The sequence below is a fragment of the Pocillopora damicornis genome, chromosome 3 (genome assembly GCF_964200805.1).
Source record: "Pocillopora damicornis chromosome 3, jaPocDami1.2, whole genome shotgun sequence".
Classification (NCBI taxonomy): Eukaryota; Metazoa; Cnidaria; class Anthozoa; order Scleractinia; family Pocilloporidae; genus Pocillopora; species Pocillopora damicornis.
Window position 1 is genome coordinate 15,999,422 of NC_142672.1, and position 21,564 is coordinate 16,020,985.

Sequence of the window (21,564 nt, forward strand, 5' to 3'; positions counted from 1 at the left end):
AATTTACCGCCAGAGTATAAGATCCTTACTCAAATTAGATCATTCATGAGTTACACCATATTGTGAATTTAACTGTACCCAACAGCGCTTTTTCGGAATTAACACGCTTTTATGTGTCTTTAGCGTCGTATCCCAACGTTCATTCCTGATTGCTCTCGAACTCATCGCGAAAAATAGCACTTGATTTTGATTCGTGAAACACCTTCAACAGAACAGATAATACTCTGAAACATTTCGCATAACTAAATTGATCACTTGACGTTTAAAGCCCCCTTTTAAATATTTCGATCTCCTCTGTGACTGTCGCTTAACCCTTTAACTCTCATGAGTGACCAAGATAGAATCCCTCCTTACAACATCAGTACAATATCGACCAGATAAGCGATGGGAATAAAAAAATATATACATTTGGGGATAACTATTTGATCCAGTACTAAATTCTCTGAACTAACATCAAAGGAAACGTTGTATGGCCGGGCTAGGTAGCAATCCAAATTTCAAATAAACTTATCTATGAAAGCCGGTTTCGAGCTTCCTTACTGCCACATAATGCTTACTGTTAACGATATCCACTAAAGCTGGGTTTCGGTGAAGATGAAGATCAATGAGTTCTTTATAGTAGATAAAAGTTTTCCCTCGAACTCTCCTTATGCGATAAAACCCCGTATGGAAGCGGTTTAAATCGATAATTTAGCAAAATTCTTTCGTTTCCATTGCGCATCCTGACTGCGCAGCGTTTGATGCTTTACTAACAAGGGCACATTATGATCAAAGGAAGAACTCGTTTAACGTGCATGTTAACATCCTTGTCACCTAATTCAGATCAAGTAATCATTCCGATCCTGTAGGGAACTGCAATTTTGAATTTGTGTCACGCGGTTGAAAGCATAGGATTTTCTGCGAACTGATCATTTACAACCTCCTGCTAGATAGAACCCTTCAATCATGATACATGATCTAAAATGGAAAATTTTCTCTATTATCACCTTGACTCGCCGTTACCAGTAGAAAACAACCCACTCTGTGTTGAAAGCTTTTGATTTTAGCCACAATCTTCCTTCTGAAAACTTAGTGTAAACAAATTGATTTACGATACCCCGGATGAGAGCTATGACGACGGTATGAGGAACTATTGCTTAAGAAAGGGTGTGGTTCCAAGACAAACTTTAGTGGAGTCCAAAACATCATGACTGTTTTGCAGAAAATTTTAAATGTATACGTTTGATATTTTTTCACCAAATGTCGGTACTGACACACAACAAAATAAATATTGACACTTGTCAGACTGCAATTACACCAAAGTAGCTTTAACTTTAAATATGAACAATGATGAAATTCAAATTGAAACACGGGAAAATTATTCTATCAGGTTATTGGTTCTGATGAAGTGAATGGAACCACAACATTAGGAAAGATAAAAATCTTTCAGGGCCTTTCTTTAAGAAAGCTTTTAAATTATTTTGAACTAAGTGATACCATATAAGCATCTAAACAAGCAATTTAGCTAATAACTATTTTGAAAACACAAATGATTATGCACTCACCTTTGTGGCTTACCGATGTCGCTATTAGCAGATTAACACTAAAAACTTTTAAAGTGTTATTGCCTACGCTAAAAAGATATCATGCTTATTTAATTTTCGAGAATGGATTTTTTTAGGAAACGGTGCGAAACTTTGAACTATAAAAATAATTTGCGAGAGGCGAAGTTGTTTATACGGTCTATATTTCCGACTGATACTTTTCTTTTTATACCTATTTTATGTTATTTTCAGTTAAAGTGCGTAAGAGTCACCTTGGTAAAAAATTAATTCTAATTTTCGTTAATAGCACCATGTCCTCTAGAGCTCAGATGGAAAATAACAAAATAATTGCTTGTATTATTCATAAGACTATGAAGTGTAAAGAAACACATTCGCGGTACGATTTGCACCTTCAGAAGGATTTGAGTGCTAATTTCAGTGCATTTACAAAAAAAAGCCTCTGATTTTAGCTCCTGAAGACGGCCAATCAAAGACAAACCCTTCTTTCTTCATATAAAATGATAGCAGTTAAGAAAAAGGGTGTACATTTCTACAATTCACTGCGTGCAAAATCTATGAAAGATTCACGCTTTAAACAACAGTCACGCTGAGAGTTGTATCACTGAAAACTCTTTGCACATGTATTTCGATGTGAAACATAACAGTTTGCTCGCTCATACGGGAGGAAAATTGTTAAGAACAGATCAAATCGGGCTGCCGAGGTCGCCCCGGCTTCGTCGGGAATATGTTTTGGATGGCAAAAATTTTGCTGGCTCAACGAAAAAAGTATGTTATGGGAGACTTCGTAAAGAAAGAGTCTCGCTGCTTAGAGAAATGAAGGTGTTGCAAGAAAAGGTGGAAGTAAATCTTAAAAGACAAAGGCAGGAAAAAAGTAACTTGGAACAAATTGTTCATCATTTGAATTCTCAAAAGGAAGGTGAGAGCGGCTGAAGGAGTTTAAATTCAAATTAATCTGCAAACGATCCAATGGAAGGGGCTTTTCGTAAAATAGCGAAGCATTAGAAACAGGACAAAACCAAAAGGTCGTCAGCTCTAGTTTAAAAGATAATATCTTTTTACAATTTTTCCGACAAAGTTCGAAGTTTTCTTGGTGGAGTAAAAAATCGTTTGAGGCGTCAAAATGAGTATTGGTGCGGGCTCCTAAGACTCTGTCAGTTGAAGAAGAAAAGAATTACTAAGTTTTGACGGCAAAGATAATTTGTCAAGGTAAGGCGACGAAGGAGTATTATTTTTTGTGACCGTCGTCGTTATAAATTTCGCCTTCCTAAGATTGCTCGCACGCTGAAGATGCACTAACAAGATTTGTCTATAATTCCATCTGGACTTTCAATGATTGATCATCGGCAGACAAGTTTAAGTTGCCATGATCATGATTATTATGCTTTTAAAAAAAAAGGACCTATGTCCTGGACTCTTTGCCACCCTCGGCTGTAAAAAATAACCGCCTTTACTTATCAACTTCTCACAGGTGCGACACCTCCAGGAAGTGTTATCGCTGGGAATGCGAGTGGTCTCGTGTCTCTACGCGGGATGCAGGCGCAAAGTGATTGTCGGCTCATCAAGAGCATTCGTCGGCCTCTGGCACCGGAAGCTACAAGAGATCACGGAAACAGGCTAATCAATTTCCAGTCTAATTTAACATTCAAGGAGGGCTCCTTTATTCCACGGGTTGTAGAACGCGAAATTCTAAGAAGACGAAACAAGCGCTTGAATGCTAAAAGACAAGAGCAATTGGAGGGTGTGAAACAACGAGAAATGCAACTGGCAGACACCGTGGGCGTGTATACAAGGATAAACATGACCAAGGGTAGTTTGAACTACAAAGGAAAGCCGAAATACAGGTAAAGGAAGTCTGAACAAAGATTCCGTACTATCGGTGCATAAAAAGGGACAGCGGTGACAAACACGACAAAGACTCACCAGTCGCAAAAATGTGATGTTAAGTAATGAATGTTTCTTATACTTAGGTGTTTATCTTACGCGAAAAAAAACAGACACAGATAAATGAAGCGTATTATCTTCGTTTAGATATTATCACCTTGTCATGGCAGATTTACGAGCTGAAATTCTCCCAGTTGCAATCTTTTTACCTTCAAATCGTACGGGGAACATCGAAAGTATGCAATTTCTTTCTATTTCTTTATTTTTCTTTGCCGTACTAAGGCAAGGTTCCCAAAGTCTTGTGGTGTTGGAGTATCTCTAGGTATGGTGCCCTTTCGTGCAGATGCCATTTTGCAAAGTTTGATGATGATAGAAAAAAAATACATCCAGTTATCCATTTCTGGTTGTGGTCAGGGCGGATCTAAATTAGGATTTAATTTAAATGTTAACTGAAAGAATGGAGATTAAGGTTTGAAGCCTTCTTTTCGGCGAGGTCCGTCGCGCGAGTCACAAAGAATCAGTGGGGAAAAAAATTATTGGAGTGAGAGAGAGGCGCACCAAAAAGTAGGCCAGAGGTACGCGCCGCGCCCCGACATAATTTTGATTTCTCCACTGATTTTTTTTTTGACTCGTGCGATGGACTTCGTCGAAAAGGAGAGACTGCACGTAGTCTTGATGCATGGCTGAAAATCAATCATGCACGTAAAAGATTTAGTGTCTCTCAATGCCTCTCCCTGCTTTCTTTTTTCGCCCATTCACTTGCAGGGAGTTTGACATGAGGACAGGCGACTCTCATGCAACCTTACCACGTTCGGTGAAATGTCAATATGATATACCATCAATAGAACTCAACCAGACAGCCAGCTTGTGGTCTAAGGAATTTATTGAAAAGAAAAAGGTCGACAACACGTATAAAAGACTTTTGCCAAATATTGAAAAGATGGAGCTTATCCTTCCAGTACAAGATAATTCAACAGATAAAATCTTCAGTGTGGTTTCGAAACAAACAAGAAATGAATGTACACAAACCAAAGAAGTAATTCGAGGAAAAAGCAAGGCTGCCAACGTTCAAAAAGATGATCGTAAAGGCACCAAACAAAAAAGCTTTGCTAAGGACCGTGAAAAATGTAAGAAACTCGAAGACAATAAGGTTTTTGCGCCTAAAGATCTTAGTGAATATCGAAAAGACGTTTTCGATGGAGAGATTCCTGTCGATTTTGTCGCGGTAGAAGAAACCTCCTCAGTCGTGCAAAATACAAAGACAAAAAATGATCTTCAGAGAAAGGCAGACCTAGTTGTAGAAGACAGAGAAGGAATAACTTCGACGAAAAACAACAGTACAAAGATGGTTCGCAACGTCAGGAACAAAATCATTCCACTTGTGAAAATTCAACGGCAAATAAAGCCAGCTGTAAGAAAGGATCAAAATGACTTTTACATCGACAGTGTCATGAAAGAGAATAATGTTACAGGAAACCAAGCAATTTCTGAGTTAAACGAAGTGTCAGATGAAGTTGATGGGGAAAAATCCCACATTCCCCTGAGCACTGGAAAGCTACAACAACTTATCCGCGAAAATGTGCTCGGCCAATCACAGAAGAGCAACAAGCAAGCCAATAAGAAAACAGTATTGCTTACCGACTACGTGCGCACTCTACAAAAACACATGGGTATTAAAGCCTTAGGACCAGAAATTGCGAGCAATTCGCCCGATTTTAGTGCAACACCGTTCATACCTGCAGGAAAGAGATTTGGATGTGACGACGAGTACGGTGAAGAACCTAGTCTCTTGGAGAGAAGGTTGAAAATTTTGCAGAAGCAAATAATAAGACTGCCCGCGACATTCACACTGATCGATGGAGACTTGGTCGAAGACTAAAAAGACAGGGAGTCCAAATCTCTCTTGTCTTTAGTGTCAACTGTCTCTGGTCTCCTCGCCCCAATTTCCCTAAGGGGCGCCGAGGAAACTGGGGCGAGGAGATGGCTGACAAGATTGAAATCTCCGCACAGTAGCAAAAAGTTGTCACTATTCAAACTGGTGCCATAAGTTGAAGAAAGCCAGCACAAACGAAAGATTTGCTTACTCACTCTTTAGTGTCAATATTGATAAGATAGAGATTTTGCGCTGATCTCTATTGAAGCTTGCTTTATCGTATAAATCAGTATACAGATTTACAATGCGACTTCGTACAGAAAGTGTCATAGTACTCTCTCTCGCGATCAACGATAGACAGATATGAAGCCACGTTTATTACAAATGAAGGAAAATTATCTACCCACATTAAGATCGAATACTTCTACATTACTGCTCTTGTATATGGCTGAAAGAAAAAGAGTAAAATTAAGGTTCAACTGTCGTAGTTCATCTAGTAAACATCAAGCTCATCCTTGGCTCAGGGCAAAATACTCAATAAAAAAAAAAAAAAAAAAAAAGATAGAAACTTGGCTAGTTGTCTCCCGCTCTTTGAAAAGAGAAGACCATGAGTGAGACTGTTTATAGAAATAAAAATAGTGACTGAGAAAGATCGGCTGCTTGGTTCATCACGAACGGTATGAGTCACGAGTTTTATGATGATGAACATCAGTATACTTCGGGCGGTCATCAATTAAGATTAAATCTTGAAGCATCTTTTCTAAACGATTCGCCCCAAATATTTATGAAATTTCCCCCTAGGTTTTTCCTTGGACTTCTTTACCAATATAAAGATAAAATGCTATTTCAATTTTCTCGTTGCCTAGAGGCACTTAGCAGGGGTTTAGGATAATAGTTGATCTGAAAGACGTTCACGGCCTGTTAGAATGTTCCACAAGAGAAGTTTATTTGACCAGTGACATAGCATAATAACAATTCAATGAACAATCCAATAAAACGCAGTAGGTTCTCAGACCGAGAACAACTGCCAGAAGAAAGTTCTTAGAACGAGTTTGGACTTTAGAGGTCAGCAGGTCGAAAAACGAGTGTGCAAAATTACATATTTTTTTGTTGGCTTGTTTCAAGGTTTCGAAACTGGGTGGTGCAAACTTACCAAGAATTCGTAGGGGGTACCTCCCGATCCTCTTTTTTATTGAAAGTAGGAAGCTCTGTAATCTTCCAATTCCGAGAGATGCATGGTAAAAATCATACAAAGTAGAATAGCCAATTTAATTCCGAATTATTCATCGGCTCGCGTGCCTCTAATATTTCATCAAGGTTATCAGGTCTGTTGGATACCACAGCAGCAACATGCATACAACATCATTACGACATGCTGGCTCGCTCTGGAGAGGAGACGACGTCCTGTGGACAACCCTTTGATTGTCGACGTCAATTGAATATCCTTCAAAAGCATTATTCTTCAAGAAAAACAAGTTTATTTCATTGAAGTAATTCTTGACTCTACCGCTGAACTCTAACTTAGCAGCACTCCAAGCTTTCATTTTTCTCGTTTGAATGATGACCTTTATGATATACTGTTGTTACAAGTGGATGAGCTTTGCTATTAAAATACTTGATTTGATATTTATATCACGTTTCTGTTTTGATATTACTTGCAAATTTTAAATGTTTTGTGTGTTCCCTTTTTGTTGTATTAGCATAACATAAGCTTTTGACACTTAGCGAGGATTTTTCGATTCCAGTCTCAGTTCCACATCGAGATAGAAGCGCGGGCCTGTTTCCCTAACTAGTTATTGAGCCGCGATGACCTTAATGCCAAAAAAAAAAGAGAAGACACAAAACAGTGAACCTTCCGATATTTCCTCTGAGGGACCGTAAAAATATTTATATGATGTGTTATGATAAATTAGTTGCCAGGCGGAAATGAATTACTCTTTTCCTTTAAAGGCATCAATATATCATTCTCTACTTAATGAGAGGAAGTGTTAAAGGCACTGAGAGAATTGTTGAAGCTTCATTTGCAATATCGGCCCGAAAGTAGCCTTGCATTGACGTAGTGGCAAGACTAAGCGACGAAGCGCAAGCTACAAACCGGCTCGTCTCTCGCTTCTTCGTCACTCCTAGTTAACCCAGCGCTAATAAGAGTTTGTTCGCAGACTTAATTTGCGGATGATGTTCAATAGACAGCCACTACCTGTTTTAGACCCTAGAATATTCTGTCGTTACAAATTTCCCATTTCGCCCATCGTTAAATAATCTCACTAGGATCTATGCGGGGCTCCTAGTGCAAAATGTTGTTTAATTAAACCTCAGCGTCTACTCATTTTCGAAGTCAGTCGAAAAAACCGCAGTCCACAATGGTGCCAAAAATTACCGATTTATGGGAAAAAAATTAATGATTTCTCGCAGCCAAAGACATGCAAGGTCTAAGCTACGGAACATACTGAAAATTTCCAATCGATGCATCTTCTGTTTCACAAAAATAGGGGCCAAAACTTTTCCATTTGAAAGAAACCTATTTGATGGGAGGTTCTCTAAAATTTATCATCTTACCCCTGAAACATCTGTAATACTGTGTTAGCTCGCCTTGTCATCTGAGCACACTTTGATTTGCACAGACTTAGACTGATGGGGTGAGTGAGACGTCAACCTCGATCCCAACCCACTCAAGATACCATGTTTGTAGAAAGAGACCCCTTTTGGTGCGCTGGTGGATTTACCTTCCGTTACCAATTTGGCAGCGTTGTATTGGTAAAATAGGTGAATAGGTGGCAAAAATTGAAAGTACAAAAGTATTCCATTATTTATATCTTGAAAAAACATGATCTTAGTTTTAAATCACAGTTCCTGTCTTATTTTCGCGTGTGCGAAAACAGCACAATATCCTTACTTGTATTTTAACATCCGTACAATATAGTTTCGTGTCAACGACGCGTGATGCTAAAAAACATTTCATGCTATTTGCCAGCTGGTTAAATACTGTTTATTTCGAGCTGTGTAAAAAACTTAAGTTTACTTGAATGGTAGTACAGAACTAGTATGATTAGTCGTCCACATTTTGGATCGTTTCTCTCTTGTTCTTGTTTTTTTTTTCCACGTCTTTTTCCACGTTTTTGTCAACAACCTCAGTTCAAAACAATTTATATTCGACCAAGTTAGCATGGTACTTGAGCTGATAAACATACCCCTCTCGTAATATTGTAATATTTACTTATCACCTTAAAATAGCGCCACGACCAAGTAAACTCGAGTTCGCCGCGCGTGGGCTACAGCCAGACTGTCTAGAAAGAATTTTGAAATTCTTTTCAAATTGCAGTCCAAAGGTGATCAAACAACGGCAGAAAAATGCGGTTGTATTGTGTCTTTTCATGACAAATGCCATTGTATTTGCCGAAAAATACATTTCCGGAATTCCTGACCTTGAATAAGTGTTACTTTGCGAAAGAAGCCATATCACGATATATTTTCAGAGTGTATGAAATAATCATTGAGTAACATAGGAAAATCGAAAGGAAAAGTTTGCCAGGGTAGAACAATAAGATAAGACCAAATCGAAAATTCAAATTAACATGGATGGCTGCAGATGGTTGCAAACGGCGATTGCTACTGCACAAACCGAGGGGTTACCCACTCCACATAATCTGAAAATTGTTTACCGCTTTCTTCTAAGTTCGAACTTGATAAAAAAAAAATGCAAGAAACCAATTGTAAACTGCTTTCTTAGCATCGACTCCTTATCTCTCAATTTATTGATTTACCGTGAATCCCTTGAAGACGATATTTATGACACAGTTTAGTAAACTAGGAAGGCTAAAACCACGCACACAAAGAATTCCGGGTGCAATAAAATTCGGTCGAATCAATTACTGGTTGACGACTGTCGCTAATTACTGTTGCTCTGCCGTGCGATAAATTCCTTATCAGATGCCTAGCGTCTTCATTTCGTGATATCAAGTTAAGGGTGCACGGAAGCCCAAAGAGCAAAGTTAATGGTTCGCCTACGTCACTATTCTAATGGTGGATTAAAAAAACCACTCATCATTTCCTAAATTTAAGAGGTCTTTAAGTACTCAAGAGAAACTGAAAGTATTCCGCTTCAATCAGAATGAAAGGAAAAATGAAAATTTCAACCGTTGCGTCTTTGACATTGAAGTGTTACCGCGCGATCACGAGTTCCTTCCTGAAGCTGTTGACCATAGAAAGAGGAAGGGCGTAATAGATACCAGACAACGAGAGACGCTAAGTGTTACATGTAAAACGTAAAAGATAGATTTATCACCTCGATAAATGCAAATTCTAAAATTGCACCTTTAATTTGGCTTAGTTTTCATCCAATCCTATTAAGAAAGGACCAAAAAGTATCCTTCCTTTGCAAAATTCAAATATTTTCACGTTATGCCAGGAATGTTTTAAACACAAATTTGAGCGGGTTTCCACCACTATTCCGGAGAGAAATTGGAAATTATCGCAGCTGTAACATCTCAGTTAAACATGCTGTGCCTAAATCTAATACCATTAACACAACAGTTAGGATATGTATCTATGACTCTCGTGTTTCCGGCATCCAGTAACAATTTCTTGGCGTACAAATTTGTTAGTTTTATCTCTTCACATAAGTCGTTTCTTTTTTGTTTTGTTTTGTTTTCCTCTTTTACTTAAATTCCGTCTGAAACAAAAGGAAAATCTCCGATTGAAACGATTTAAAATAGTCACTCAGTATTCAGTTGATGGTTAGCAATTTAATTCAAAAAGTCAAGTATTGAGAGGAGGATCTCGTTGTTCTCTCAGACGCTTTGAGGGCAGATGATAAGTCTAGCTTGTGTACAGAGTTTGTATGCCAGGATTAGTACTCAACCTGTAGTGCATCAAACAAAATCTTAAGGATGCACGTGCTCGTCTCGTATCGGTATGCACCTCGAAACGCTTGCAGTCAATCCGGCATTCTCGTTTCACGGGCCCCTACTTGATCCGTGCGAGGCATGCAACCAGCCACCACCCAGCAATTTCCGCCTCAGCTACCGCAGCTTGCTTGACGATGACCATGACTAACATAAACCGACTCGAAACCACTAATGGAATAAACAAAAGAAACGTCCTACATTTGATTAATGAGACCCGTATTGTTAGTTGTTATTATTAGTAGTTTCTAATAAAAGAAGAATCTGCATCAGTTTTCTACCTTCTCATTATTTGCCATGTATAACCCACCTTGGATCGGAAGTGACTTAAAAAGAAGGTAACACAAGAAGAAGTTATTATCAACTGAATAGAAACAAGAATGGGTTGGGTTTAGAAATTTTTCCAAGGGCGGTGATGTTCAGGTGTACACACACTGACATCTGATGCCGACCCACGTAAACCTAAAACAAAACAAATGGATCCTCGTTTCTCACTTTGCATCATTTCTTATGTTTATATTAGATCCATTACACATAGGTAGGCGATCCGCCGACTTCTGGGATTGTTTGTTCAAGCAGAGTTTGCATTAAAAAAAAAGCGAACTCTTTTAAAGATCAAAGCGCCGACATATTATCCACAACAGTTTGGAACGTCAGTTCTTAAAAGACTTTGTCGCCTCTCGGGAGTTTTACCGCTTTCATTTGTTTGTTTAGGAGGTGGTGCTTTTCGAATTGCAGAGGTCAGGTCAAACAAATTAAAGTTGTTTCGCTTTCACTCTGGGACAGAAAAACACCTCATCATAATTGGTTTCATTTTCTTGATCTTTGCGTTTGGCAGCAGGGTTCCGAAAGCCTCCAGGCGTGGCGGGTCTTTTTATGGGAGCGACGAGAATGACTATGGGGAGGCAACAACAAATGCACCGAATGAACTGTGCACAGCCAAACTTGAACTTCTATTCAACAATTTTATATTAAACCAGCCGACAAAATTGAAAAAATGGTTCTGGTGATTGTGATTTAAAAAAGAGCACAAAGAAAACAAAACAGTGACTTTTGATTTGTATCAAAATCACCAAAACCCAACACAATCGAGATTGTGAGATTCCAGTAGCCCATTAGAGAAAAGAATCACACGTGTATCACGCAGAACTCGCGCGCGTGCTGTTACCTTAAATGTTTGATGCGTGCGCGGGTGTGCGACAGGAGTGAATCACGGGAAGTTTTCATACCCTGAAGGCCAGCTTTTCTTTGTGCATGCTACCACAGAAACTTATTTATTGCTGAAGCTGACGACGCTTACGTTGGCAGAAAAAATTTCCCATTTTCTCGATCAGTAATCATCGGATGAAAAATGTCTCTTTAGAGAAAGGTGGCATTAGCCGCGTCTGATTCGAGAAAATGGCTTTAGTTGCCAAGGGAGGATTAATTTTAGCTTATATTGTGATGAACTCGTTTGCTTTGAAGCTGCAACGAAGAAATGAAGATGTTTATGGCAACACATGGGTGGTCTATGTCGAAAGGGAAAAAAGATTTGTCGACGATCTGGCAGAGAGAAATGGTTTTGTGAACAGAGGAGAGATCGCAGGCTTCCCTGGACATTTCTTGCTTGAACACAAAACACTCAGAAAGCGGCGAGTTCGCAGAGATGCGCCGGAACACACAAATAGTCTGCTACGTGAACCTTTAGTGAAATTTGCTCGCCAGCAGAAAGTTTTGAGAAGGACTAAACGAGGATATTTTTCAGACCCTTATTATAAAGATCAGTGGTATTTGAACAACTCAGGTAAGTAAAACATTTGTAAATATATTTTTGTGTCTGCGATGAATTAAAATCTCCTCTCCCTGTAATGTAACGTGTTGTAAATGTGTTTGTGCTACTGAAAAGTGAGATCTAGCTTTGGTTATGGCTCATTGCAGCGGAATTGTGTAGATGATGGTAAAGGAAGCTGTTCTCTAATGGAAGCTTTCTAATCTTGATTTTGTTCGATGAAGACTTTCAGAGTTAAAGCCAAAATTATTTTTGTGTACTTAAATTTCGAGTTCGTGCAGAAATATTTTAGATTTGTGGTATCTCTTTTTTGCATGACAGCCAAGACATTTTGTCTGCTGTAAAATTAATTTATTGATGACGGTAAGAGTTAGCGTAGAATTTAGTTCAGTCGGCTTTCGGGCAAAAAAAAAATTCATTTACAGTGATCAAGTAATAGGAATAATACACGATGTTCCCTCAAGTAGAATTTTAAGTGTTTTTGATGCCCTATCTTAATGATCGAAAACACATCTAGAAAGCTAGGGCATGAAAAATTCCTCGTGAATATTCCTTACCTTCCCGTGTACTTAATACAGTTATGAGTTTGAAACTAAACACTCTTATTGGCCCTGTAAAACGGTCATGAACTATATTGCACTCCAACAGAGTGAACGTACAAGTGATTCCATAAACGAACTGAATCGATTCGAGCTATTTCTTTTAATCCCGTAAATGCGTTTTGCATGCGTTTTGCCTGTGGATTCAAATTTCAAACTTCAATCCCTTTATCTTATCAAAGCTGCTCAGCTACGGCTTGGAGGTTGGATTTTGCTGGTATCTATTTTTGCAAGGGACTTCAATGACAGAACCTCTCAAAACACAAAGGGAATCGTTAGCATTCAATTATCGACCCACATTTGGCGTGTGCAATTTATTTGCTGAATTTTTAGTCAACGCCGCTCTACCGAAGACTTAGGTAGAAAACGAAAGGACATCAATTTGGTGAATTCGTTTTGTAATGTTTTGTTTTTTAAAAAATAAAGTATAGGGCGTCTGTAAGTCATGTGTTCATAAAGGAAAATCACAACTGTTGGAATGTTCTTCTAATTTATTAAAAATCTCATTGTGGTTAGCATAAGAAGCAGTTGCATACTTGATAAAAGCTAGTGGTCACAGTTTGAATTTGGCTAGAGGAGAAAGAACTACAGCTGTGTTAAAAAGCCCCACTGCTCAACATAATAGCTTGGCCTTGTGTTGGTTCCCTGAATTTCAAATTGCACACATGAAAATCAAATATGCGGAATGTATTTCCATCCAGCCTACCTCTAATTACACTTGATCATTAATTAATCACCCCCTGGTCTTTGCAGATATAGATCATTTTTCAATGATAAGACTTCAGACTAACATGTTTGCTAATTTAGTGTAACTGGTGTCTTAGACAGGCATTCTTTCCCAATGAGCAGATGGTTAATAGCTCTTTTTGGAGATAACAGCACTCTTTATGACAAATTTGTCATCTTACATTGGTGTTCAAGAAGCTTAAAATGTGTACTTTGAATCTAGGAGCTGCTTTATTAACCATTTGAATAATTGATCCCTTCCAGACTCTTAAGCTTCTGCACATTATGGCAACCTTTAAATTAAATTTAGTGTTACATGTGTTCCTCTCAGGAAGAAGTCAATTTTAGAGGATCTGGAGAAAATTGAGACATATGTCCTAATGCATGATTAAAAGCTCTGATATTTCTATTTTCCCATTACAACATTTAGAGTTTTCAACAGGCAGGGTTTTATGATTGAAGAGAACAGTGAATACTCTTTCAAGCTATTTTTGAGTAATTATCCCTGAAGTTGATGTGTGTGAGGCAACTCTGTTTGATGTCAATTACTGCAAGGACATGTATATTAATTAATTAAAGGAAAAAGGAAATTTTATAATTATATAAGTAGGTATTGTCTAATTGCATTTTGTTTGATGTTGTGCATTTTAATTTATGTATGTTTTGTGTTTTGCATTTGAAATTGATGAGTGTTTTTGAAATTTTGCACAAGTGTCCTATTACCAGCTTAACTGACCCAAGATTGGTACACATGGCTTCTTAGCATGAGGGATTTCTTGAAACCTTTGGCCTTATTATTAACCTCAGGGAGATATTAAGCAAATAGGATTGTAAACTGGCTAAGTTCATGATTATTTTGAACATCTAATCGTAAAGTTCAGAAAAAAGACAGCCAATTACTTCTTCAGTACACCTGCTCTTGAAGTTGTATTTTTGTTTCTCTGACACTCTGCAAGTCAAGAACAAGGCAATGCAATGCACTGTGCATGTATTGCTCTATTTTTCAGTCAGCTTTGAGGATTTGGTCTCAGCTTAGCTTAATCCTTTGTAACAATACTTACAGCTTATATCTGATAGTTGAGAATGCACCTTTTACTGGAACATCCTACCTTTTTCTCTGCCCTATGTAAACTTTGGCAGCCTCTTGAGTACTATTTTGTTTTATATTTACGTCTAAGATGCTTACAGTTGAAACTCTTCTTAAAAAGCTTAAAATTTTTTCTGCATGTTTTCAGGTTGAAATAAGAGTGTTCTCACTAATGACATTAATTTAGGCATGTTGCAAAAATGTGGCCTAGAGGAAAACATCATTCAATACAGTCAAAATATTTTTCTCTTTTGTGAATATGCATGAAAACTCCTTAGTTTCCAATTAGTCATAGATCTAAATCTTTTTTTTCTCATACCAGTCAAGTCTCCTCTCAAGACAAGTTACCTTTTGTGTCTTCCTTACAGTAACAAATACTTACTATGATAAAGTATTTCAGCCCTATCAATACAGGATGTAGTATGATCTTTTAAGACCCTTTTCACCATAGCTTTGCATACCTACATGTACACAGTACAGTGTTTGATGCTCTTAAGGATGAACTCTCCAATACATTGAGAAATGGGAAAGGATTAGTGCCTTTATTTAGAACACAGTGGTTAAAAACATACATACCATTTATCTAATTGAATGTATTGTAATTATTCTCCAAGTCCTTTAAAACATTACTACGGCTTTGTTCAGCTTTAGTATCCTGTCAATATTTGTAAATGTAAGGGTTCCCCAGTAAACAGCTTCTTTTTGGGAGACTTTTTGTTTTCATCTACCACTTTTTTATGAAAAAAAAAGTGCATAATTTAATTGGGGCTTCTTGACTTTGCTACCTTTTCAAATCATCCACTCTTAATCTCAGGATATGTACTAGAAGGTATGCTACATGAAAAATAGGATTAAGAGATTAATGTTATGCTGTCATTCCCCTTTGGTTTCAGCAACATAGTTTGGACAAATTCCATATGCTAAATTTGCAGTAGGTAAAACTTGATAAGCAAATCTTGTGTACATAATGTATATATGTGAGATTGCTTGCATTTGGGGCAAGGTGGGGTCTCAATTTTTTTCTTGTGCCTGTGACAAAACTATTGACATCTTTATTTCGTACAGAATTTTAAGTGACAGACAAGTACTTGAAAACTGTGTTTAAACACCTTGAATATCACTTTCTTATCAATATTCTACAGGACAAACTGTAGGACCTCGGGGATTTGACATCAATGTCATGCCAGTGTGGAGAAAAAATATCACAGGACGCGGTGTGATAGTTACAATTTTGGATGATGGTATTGAGTACACTCATCCTGATCTTAAAGACAATTATGAAGCAAAGGCTAGCTGGGACTTTAATAGTCATGACAGTGATCCAATGCCTCGTTATAGCAGAGACAACATCAATAAACACGGCACAAGGTAGCTTTGCATTCTTATTTTGATCAGAATTGGCTCTAGGCCAGACAAACAGATCCTCAAATTGCTGGAGACACCGGCCAGTCACCATGTTTTATGTAAAAATTTGTTTTGTTCTTAATTAATTCATGGTCTAGTTCTGGTATTTTTGACTAAATAAATTAATATACTTTCTTATACTTAGCAACATCTTGTAGTGGTCTGTCAAGGTATTTTAATTTTTCCTCATTAGTGGTGGTAATTTATTTGTTTTGGTTAGAGTTAGTTGAAATGCCTTCTTAATACTTTATTATAAATAGCAATGTTTCTGATTAATTTTCAGGTGTGCAGGGGAAGTAGCAGCCAGTGTAAATAACAACAAGTGCGGAGTAGGTGTGGCTTATAATTCACGCATTGGAGGTGTTAGAATGCTAGATGGGGATGTGACTGATGCAATAGAGGCCTGGTCACTGGGTCTTAATAAAGACTTCATAGATATCTACAGTAGTAGCTGGGGCCCAGATGATGACGGAAGAACTGTGGATGGCCCAGGTCCTATGGCCAAGAAAGCATTCAGAGAAGGTACTTTGGCATAACATTCATTAAAACATGCAGTCTGTAATACTAGATTATGGAAGCTGTAACAATGGAAGTAGAGAAGGGTAGCAATATTACCATGGGTGAGGGTGTTATCTTCTTGACAACACCACAAATCACTTTCCAGTAACTGTCAATGCAACACTAATATGTAGAGGTGTGGAATTAGTAATTACCAGAATTGTAAAGGGTAGGAAGAAATGAAGAGCAAACTGGGCAAACTGATATGAAGCATGAGGCAATGCTCTTGGTGAAACTGCTACTTGACTTATTTGTAACCTTGCCCTAATTAGTTTTAGTCTCAATGTAGTTTTGAGTGTGTATTTCTGTTATAAAGTTAGTTGAAACAGCTGACTGAGTAACTGACAAGCTAAACATGTGTGTGCACCCAACTAACACTGCATTTTGCTACAGGGATCAGAAAAGGACGTGGTGGTTTGGGAGCCATCTTTGTCTGGGCTACAGGTAATGGTGGACACTATAATGACTACTGCAACTGTGATGGCTACATTACAAGCATTTTCACTGTATCCATTGGTGCTGTCAATGATCGTGGCAAGTCCCCGTGGTATGCAGAACCCTGTCCATCAACTCTTGCTGTAACCTACAGCAGTGGTGAAACCAGAGGTACAGACAAGCAGATAGTTACAACTGATTTGCATCATCAGTGCACAAAAAGCCACACAGGCACATCAGCTGCTGCACCTCTTGCTGCAGGTTTGTTTTGTTTTGGTTTTTTTGTTATGTATACCTATGTACTCTGCTGCTTGTAGTACACTCATGCGTACAAGACGTCACATAATCTATCAAATTGAGGATTAGAAATACATGAAATAAATTTCAGTCACAAATACCCATTCTCAGCCAGATGTGTATTGCTAGGATTATGATAAATTTTTAATGGGAAATTGTCTGAGTTGGTGAGACTGCTGTAATTTTTTTTGTGAAGGCAAGACAGCAATTGTTGCCCAATAGTTAAATGATTTAAGCCCTTTTTTTTGTATTTCAACATCATTTAGAGTGTATCTCTTATTCACTGTTAGCCCTGAGTAACAAAGCTTGGATGAACATATCTGTACCTAAAATAATTATTTAATAAAATTTGGCCCTTCTTGGTATTTTAAGCTCTTTTCATTTACAGCTATTCTTTGGATTATTGATGAGAATTTATTACTTGTATTGTCATACTTCCATGTGATGATTATTCTTCTCAAGAAACACAAATGAAATCAAAGTGTTTCCAATATCAAGGGTCTTATAAAGTACCTGATGAAGAAACATTTTATCATCAAACAATATTATTCTGTGTTATTGATAATGTGACTCTTGCAAGGCTGGTATGGTTAATGGCATACCAACTGAGCAGCAATGGAAACATTAAAAAAAAATTGTTTTGTTATCAATATCTACAGCTACCACTGCAAGAGATTTAAATGAAGTGTTTGTCATACCAGATATTAAAATGATATGACTTATTTATTTTTGTGTCACTTGTTTGAATATTTGTGGCATAGTCTACATTCATATTATATTTATAGATGACTGTGTCATGTTAAAGATTGTTTGTGGTTCCTTTGGCTTCATCACTTTTGCTTGTTGGACAGAAAGCCTTTTTTTAGATGGTTGATCTTATTAAATTTGAAATAACATATTTTTTTAAACTTATTATTGTTCTGCAGATTCTATGACTTTTGTATTTTGCATAAAACACTTGTTATGCGAGGCCTAGAACTTGTTGTATCTAAAGTTTCTTTTGTGCTTGCTACAAAGGTATAACTTTGTGGGGATGAAAAGTCAACTTTTCTGATCTAACAATAGTGATAACATTAGAACATATATTGATGTTGGTGAATCTTTTGGACTTTTATAATATTTTTGGTTTTATTTTTAGCTGGCTTTTCTTCTTCAAAAATAGTTTAGCTTGCATTTCTTGTATTTTTATCAGAGACCATTTTACTTTACAGGTATATTTGCTTTGGTGTTAGAGGCAAATCCTAAATTAAGCTGGAGAGATTTGCAGCATCTGGTTGTCAAGACTTCCAAAATAACTGATCGTTTAGACAAAGGCTGGCAGAGAAATGGTGCAGGACATCGTGTGAATCATAAGTATGGATTTGGAGTGTTAGACACAGATGCTCTTGTGACAGCTGCCACTTCTCCCACCTGGAGACCTGCTGCTGAACAGCACATGTGCCGAGAACAGGATCACACTGATAACAAGAAGATCCCAGCCAAAGGGACTCTCACATCATCAATTATTAGTTCAGGCTGCTCCAGTAAGACAAACTGTGTTATGAAACTAGAACATGTACGAGTATACATCACATTGAGTCATAAATCAAGAGGCTCTTTAAGAATTATTTTAACTTCACCTGCTGGTACTAAATCAGAGCTTTTAGCCCCCAGAGACAGAGATTATTCTAGTCATGGTTTTCAAAACTGGCCTTTTATGACTGTGTTCAGCTGGGGTGAGAATCCTGCAGGCCTCTGGAAGTTAGAGGTCACTGATACCAAAGGCTTTGAGGGGGAGTTTAAAAAGTGGTCCATTCGGCTTTATGGCACATGTGAAGATCATCGCAACATCACACCAACTGATTCTAAAATGTGTAACAAAGTTTGTAAGAAAGGATGTGAAGAACCATTTAACGATTTGTGTCCCAACTGCTCAATGCTGTGTCATTGTGATTTGGGAAAGTGCCTGCCCCTTTGTAATCCTGATGACGATGTTGATCAAGAACAGAAAGAATGCCGCAAGAGTGCACAAGCAGGTGGAATTAGGGCTGACGATGATGATGAAGATGGAGGTGAGCAGGATGTTACCAAGACTCCAACCACCACTACGCTGCATGAAAAGGGAATATCAACATTTATGAAGTTACTTATAATCTTTATTCTTGTAGCTATTATTTTAACAGCTGTGCTTATCATGTGGCACTTCAAAATCAGTCAAAAAGTTTGTTGGGCCATTCCAGACAAAATAACCAATCAGAACCATGCTATCTCCCAAACACATGTGGGATATTGGCCTGTCTCTGTTACACCAGAGGTGAATAATCAGAACCTTAAAGGACTTGGTAACCTAAAGATGTAGGCTATTACACATTTGTTTTGCAAGTTTCTGCACACTATACCATTTTCACAAGGGGAAAGATTTAAAAAAAGGTGGACAGCTCATGCATATTCTTACTCATCAACTTACGATGCATCAAAGATGGAGTTGGAATTCCAGTGTAAAATGCAGTCAAGCAATAAGTAGTAAAAATCAATCACATCCCTGTAAAAGTATAGCTGTACCTTTGCAGTGTTACCCTACAATGGTAACAATTCAATAATCATTTGATAATTACAATCATTCTATTTGTTAATTAATTTTGATAAAGACAACAGTTTAGACTTGGTATTTGACAAATATTTTACTCTGAGTGTGAAAGTGCATAACTGGTTTATGGTAAGGTTTTGGTTCCCAATGACCTTAAAATTATTATCTCTTTAAATACCACTGGAAAGTTTTCCTTGATCTTATCCATCTAGTTTGGTGTCGTTAGCACTCAAGTTCAATAATTTTTTTGGTCCTTGCAAGAAATACACAAGCTATTCTGGCTGATTATTTCTTTGATCAATGTTTCATACGACAAAGAGGTTTTGTACTTTATACTGTAAAATGCTGTACATAGAGTACATCAGATTGATTTTTTGTAATGAATTTGAAAAGAACCGTTTTCTATGGTATAAACAAATTTGAAAATGCTGTAGACAAATACCATGAAATAACATGCCTAGTACATGTACATTTGTCCATTTGTACATTAAAATGAGCTTAATTTGATTTAAAACCAAAAGGCCACTGCATTAGCTTTACTTTGGCTTATATTTCTTTTTCTGTAATTACATTTTTTCACAAATTCCAAGTACACACTTAGGTGGAATGAATACCACTATAAGTTGTTCTTGAACTTTTTTGCTTAATGAACATATAAACATACTTGTAAAGAGCATTATTATGTGCCTCTCAAATAATGATACAATATCAATAAAATTGCTTTCATTTTGAATTTGTCAGTCACTTCTATTAAGTTGTGGGGAGATTCTGTACATTAAGTGGTCAATTATGGCATAAAGTGGTGTTGTATTACCCCTAATCTTTGGAACCTGTGTTTAGCGGTCAAACTGTATTAAGTGGTCACTATGCCATTCCCCAAAGGTGACCACTGAAGGTTTAACTGTAGAATTGATTGTGTATAGTGCCATTTATGCCAATACTTCCAGATTATCTCAGAATCTCCCATATACAGAATGGGCCCCTCTTGTTTCCTTACCCTTTTTACCCCAATATCCATATTCTTCATATTCTTCTTTATGCATTTTTTTTGGTACTGAAAATGAGTATTCATCAAACAGTAAAAGCTTATTATTAGTATTACGTCAAGGAAGAATTAGATGCTGTTCACTCTCAGAGTTTAAAGAGTTAGAAGAAGTCTGGATACACTGTATTTATTCGATTAAATGTGGCCCTTAAAGAAATGCAGAATTTTAGAGCAGAAGTATTGATAAACGCTACCCTCGCATAAATGCTGCATCATGATGCTGTGTTTATTTGAATAATAGACTCAAAAAGCACACAGCAATCATTGGTTAGATCACAGTTGGAAATTTTGAGTGAGCCAAACACAAATCATTTTCAATGAACCAATTCTGATGTCCAGAAAGCATTTCCAACATTAGATCTTTAGTCACTTTCTGTTTTTTTAAAATTAAAATGGTCAGTTACCATACTATTGTTTGCAAATATTAAATTGGATTTTAAATAAATGTGTAAATGCTGTCCTCATGTAAAAACTGCCTTTGAATTAATGCTTCACTCAAATCACAAAAAAATTAATAAACACCACTGCATTTAATCAAATAAATAGGGTATATGTATTCTCCACTAAGGAGGGAAAATTACATACAGTACTACAAGTTGTGTTTTTAACATAAAATCATGTGAGATTCTTTTCAATTATGTTTTATGGATTATTTTGATTTTTATTTCTATTTCTGATTAATGTTCATGCAATCAGGGACTTCAGTATGGAGAGAGACTGGGCAGGTGTTAATCTAGCAGTTGGGTTGGAGAGTTGATTTAAGATCATACATTTTCAGCTTTCATTCCAAGAGCTATGAGGGGCAGGGAAAGTAGCAAAATGTCTGCACATACTTTAGTGTAACTACTGAATGAGAGATCATTCAAACACAAGAAGATTT

At 37.2% G+C, this 21,564-nt stretch overlaps 2 protein-coding genes and 1 long non-coding RNA gene across 5 annotated transcripts in view; 2 read left to right on the forward strand and 1 right to left on the reverse strand.

The window, feature by feature from the left end:
• Positions 1-6,928, forward strand: part of LOC113682717 (uncharacterized) — a 145,868-nt gene extending 138,940 nt beyond the window's left edge. For 2 of the 3 annotated variants that reach the window (XM_089201586.1, XM_089201584.1), the window contains exons 2-3: positions 3,013-3,385; positions 4,191-6,928. In XM_089201586.1, the coding sequence (XP_089057712.1) occupies positions 3,075-3,385; positions 4,191-5,304 (1,425 nt within the window). In that variant the 5' untranslated portion in view covers positions 3,013-3,074 and the 3' untranslated portion in view covers positions 5,305-6,928. Of the gene's footprint in view, positions 1-2; positions 2,461-3,012; positions 3,386-4,190 lie in introns of those variants that run through there. The other variant, XM_089201585.1, reaches the window with a different exon arrangement.
• LOC149048496 (uncharacterized) lies at positions 2,997-9,438 on the reverse strand. Its single transcript, XR_016185222.1, has 3 exons — positions 9,060-9,438; positions 3,583-3,846; positions 2,997-3,135 (listed from the first exon to the last, which is right to left on the reverse strand). It is a non-coding gene; the product is annotated as an uncharacterized LOC149048496 (long non-coding RNA).
• A 1,960-nt stretch (positions 9,439-11,398) lies between these two features.
• LOC113682720 (PC3-like endoprotease variant B) lies at positions 11,399-20,372 on the forward strand. Its single transcript, XM_027199883.2, has 5 exons — positions 11,399-11,982; positions 15,522-15,747; positions 16,067-16,305; positions 16,735-17,037; positions 18,285-20,372. Exons 1-5 carry the CDS (start codon positions 11,598-11,600, stop codon positions 19,409-19,411), a joined length of 2,280 nt encoding a protein of 759 aa, XP_027055684.2. The 5' UTR covers positions 11,399-11,597; the 3' UTR covers positions 19,412-20,372.
• Positions 20,373-21,564: the final 1,192 nt, after the last annotated feature.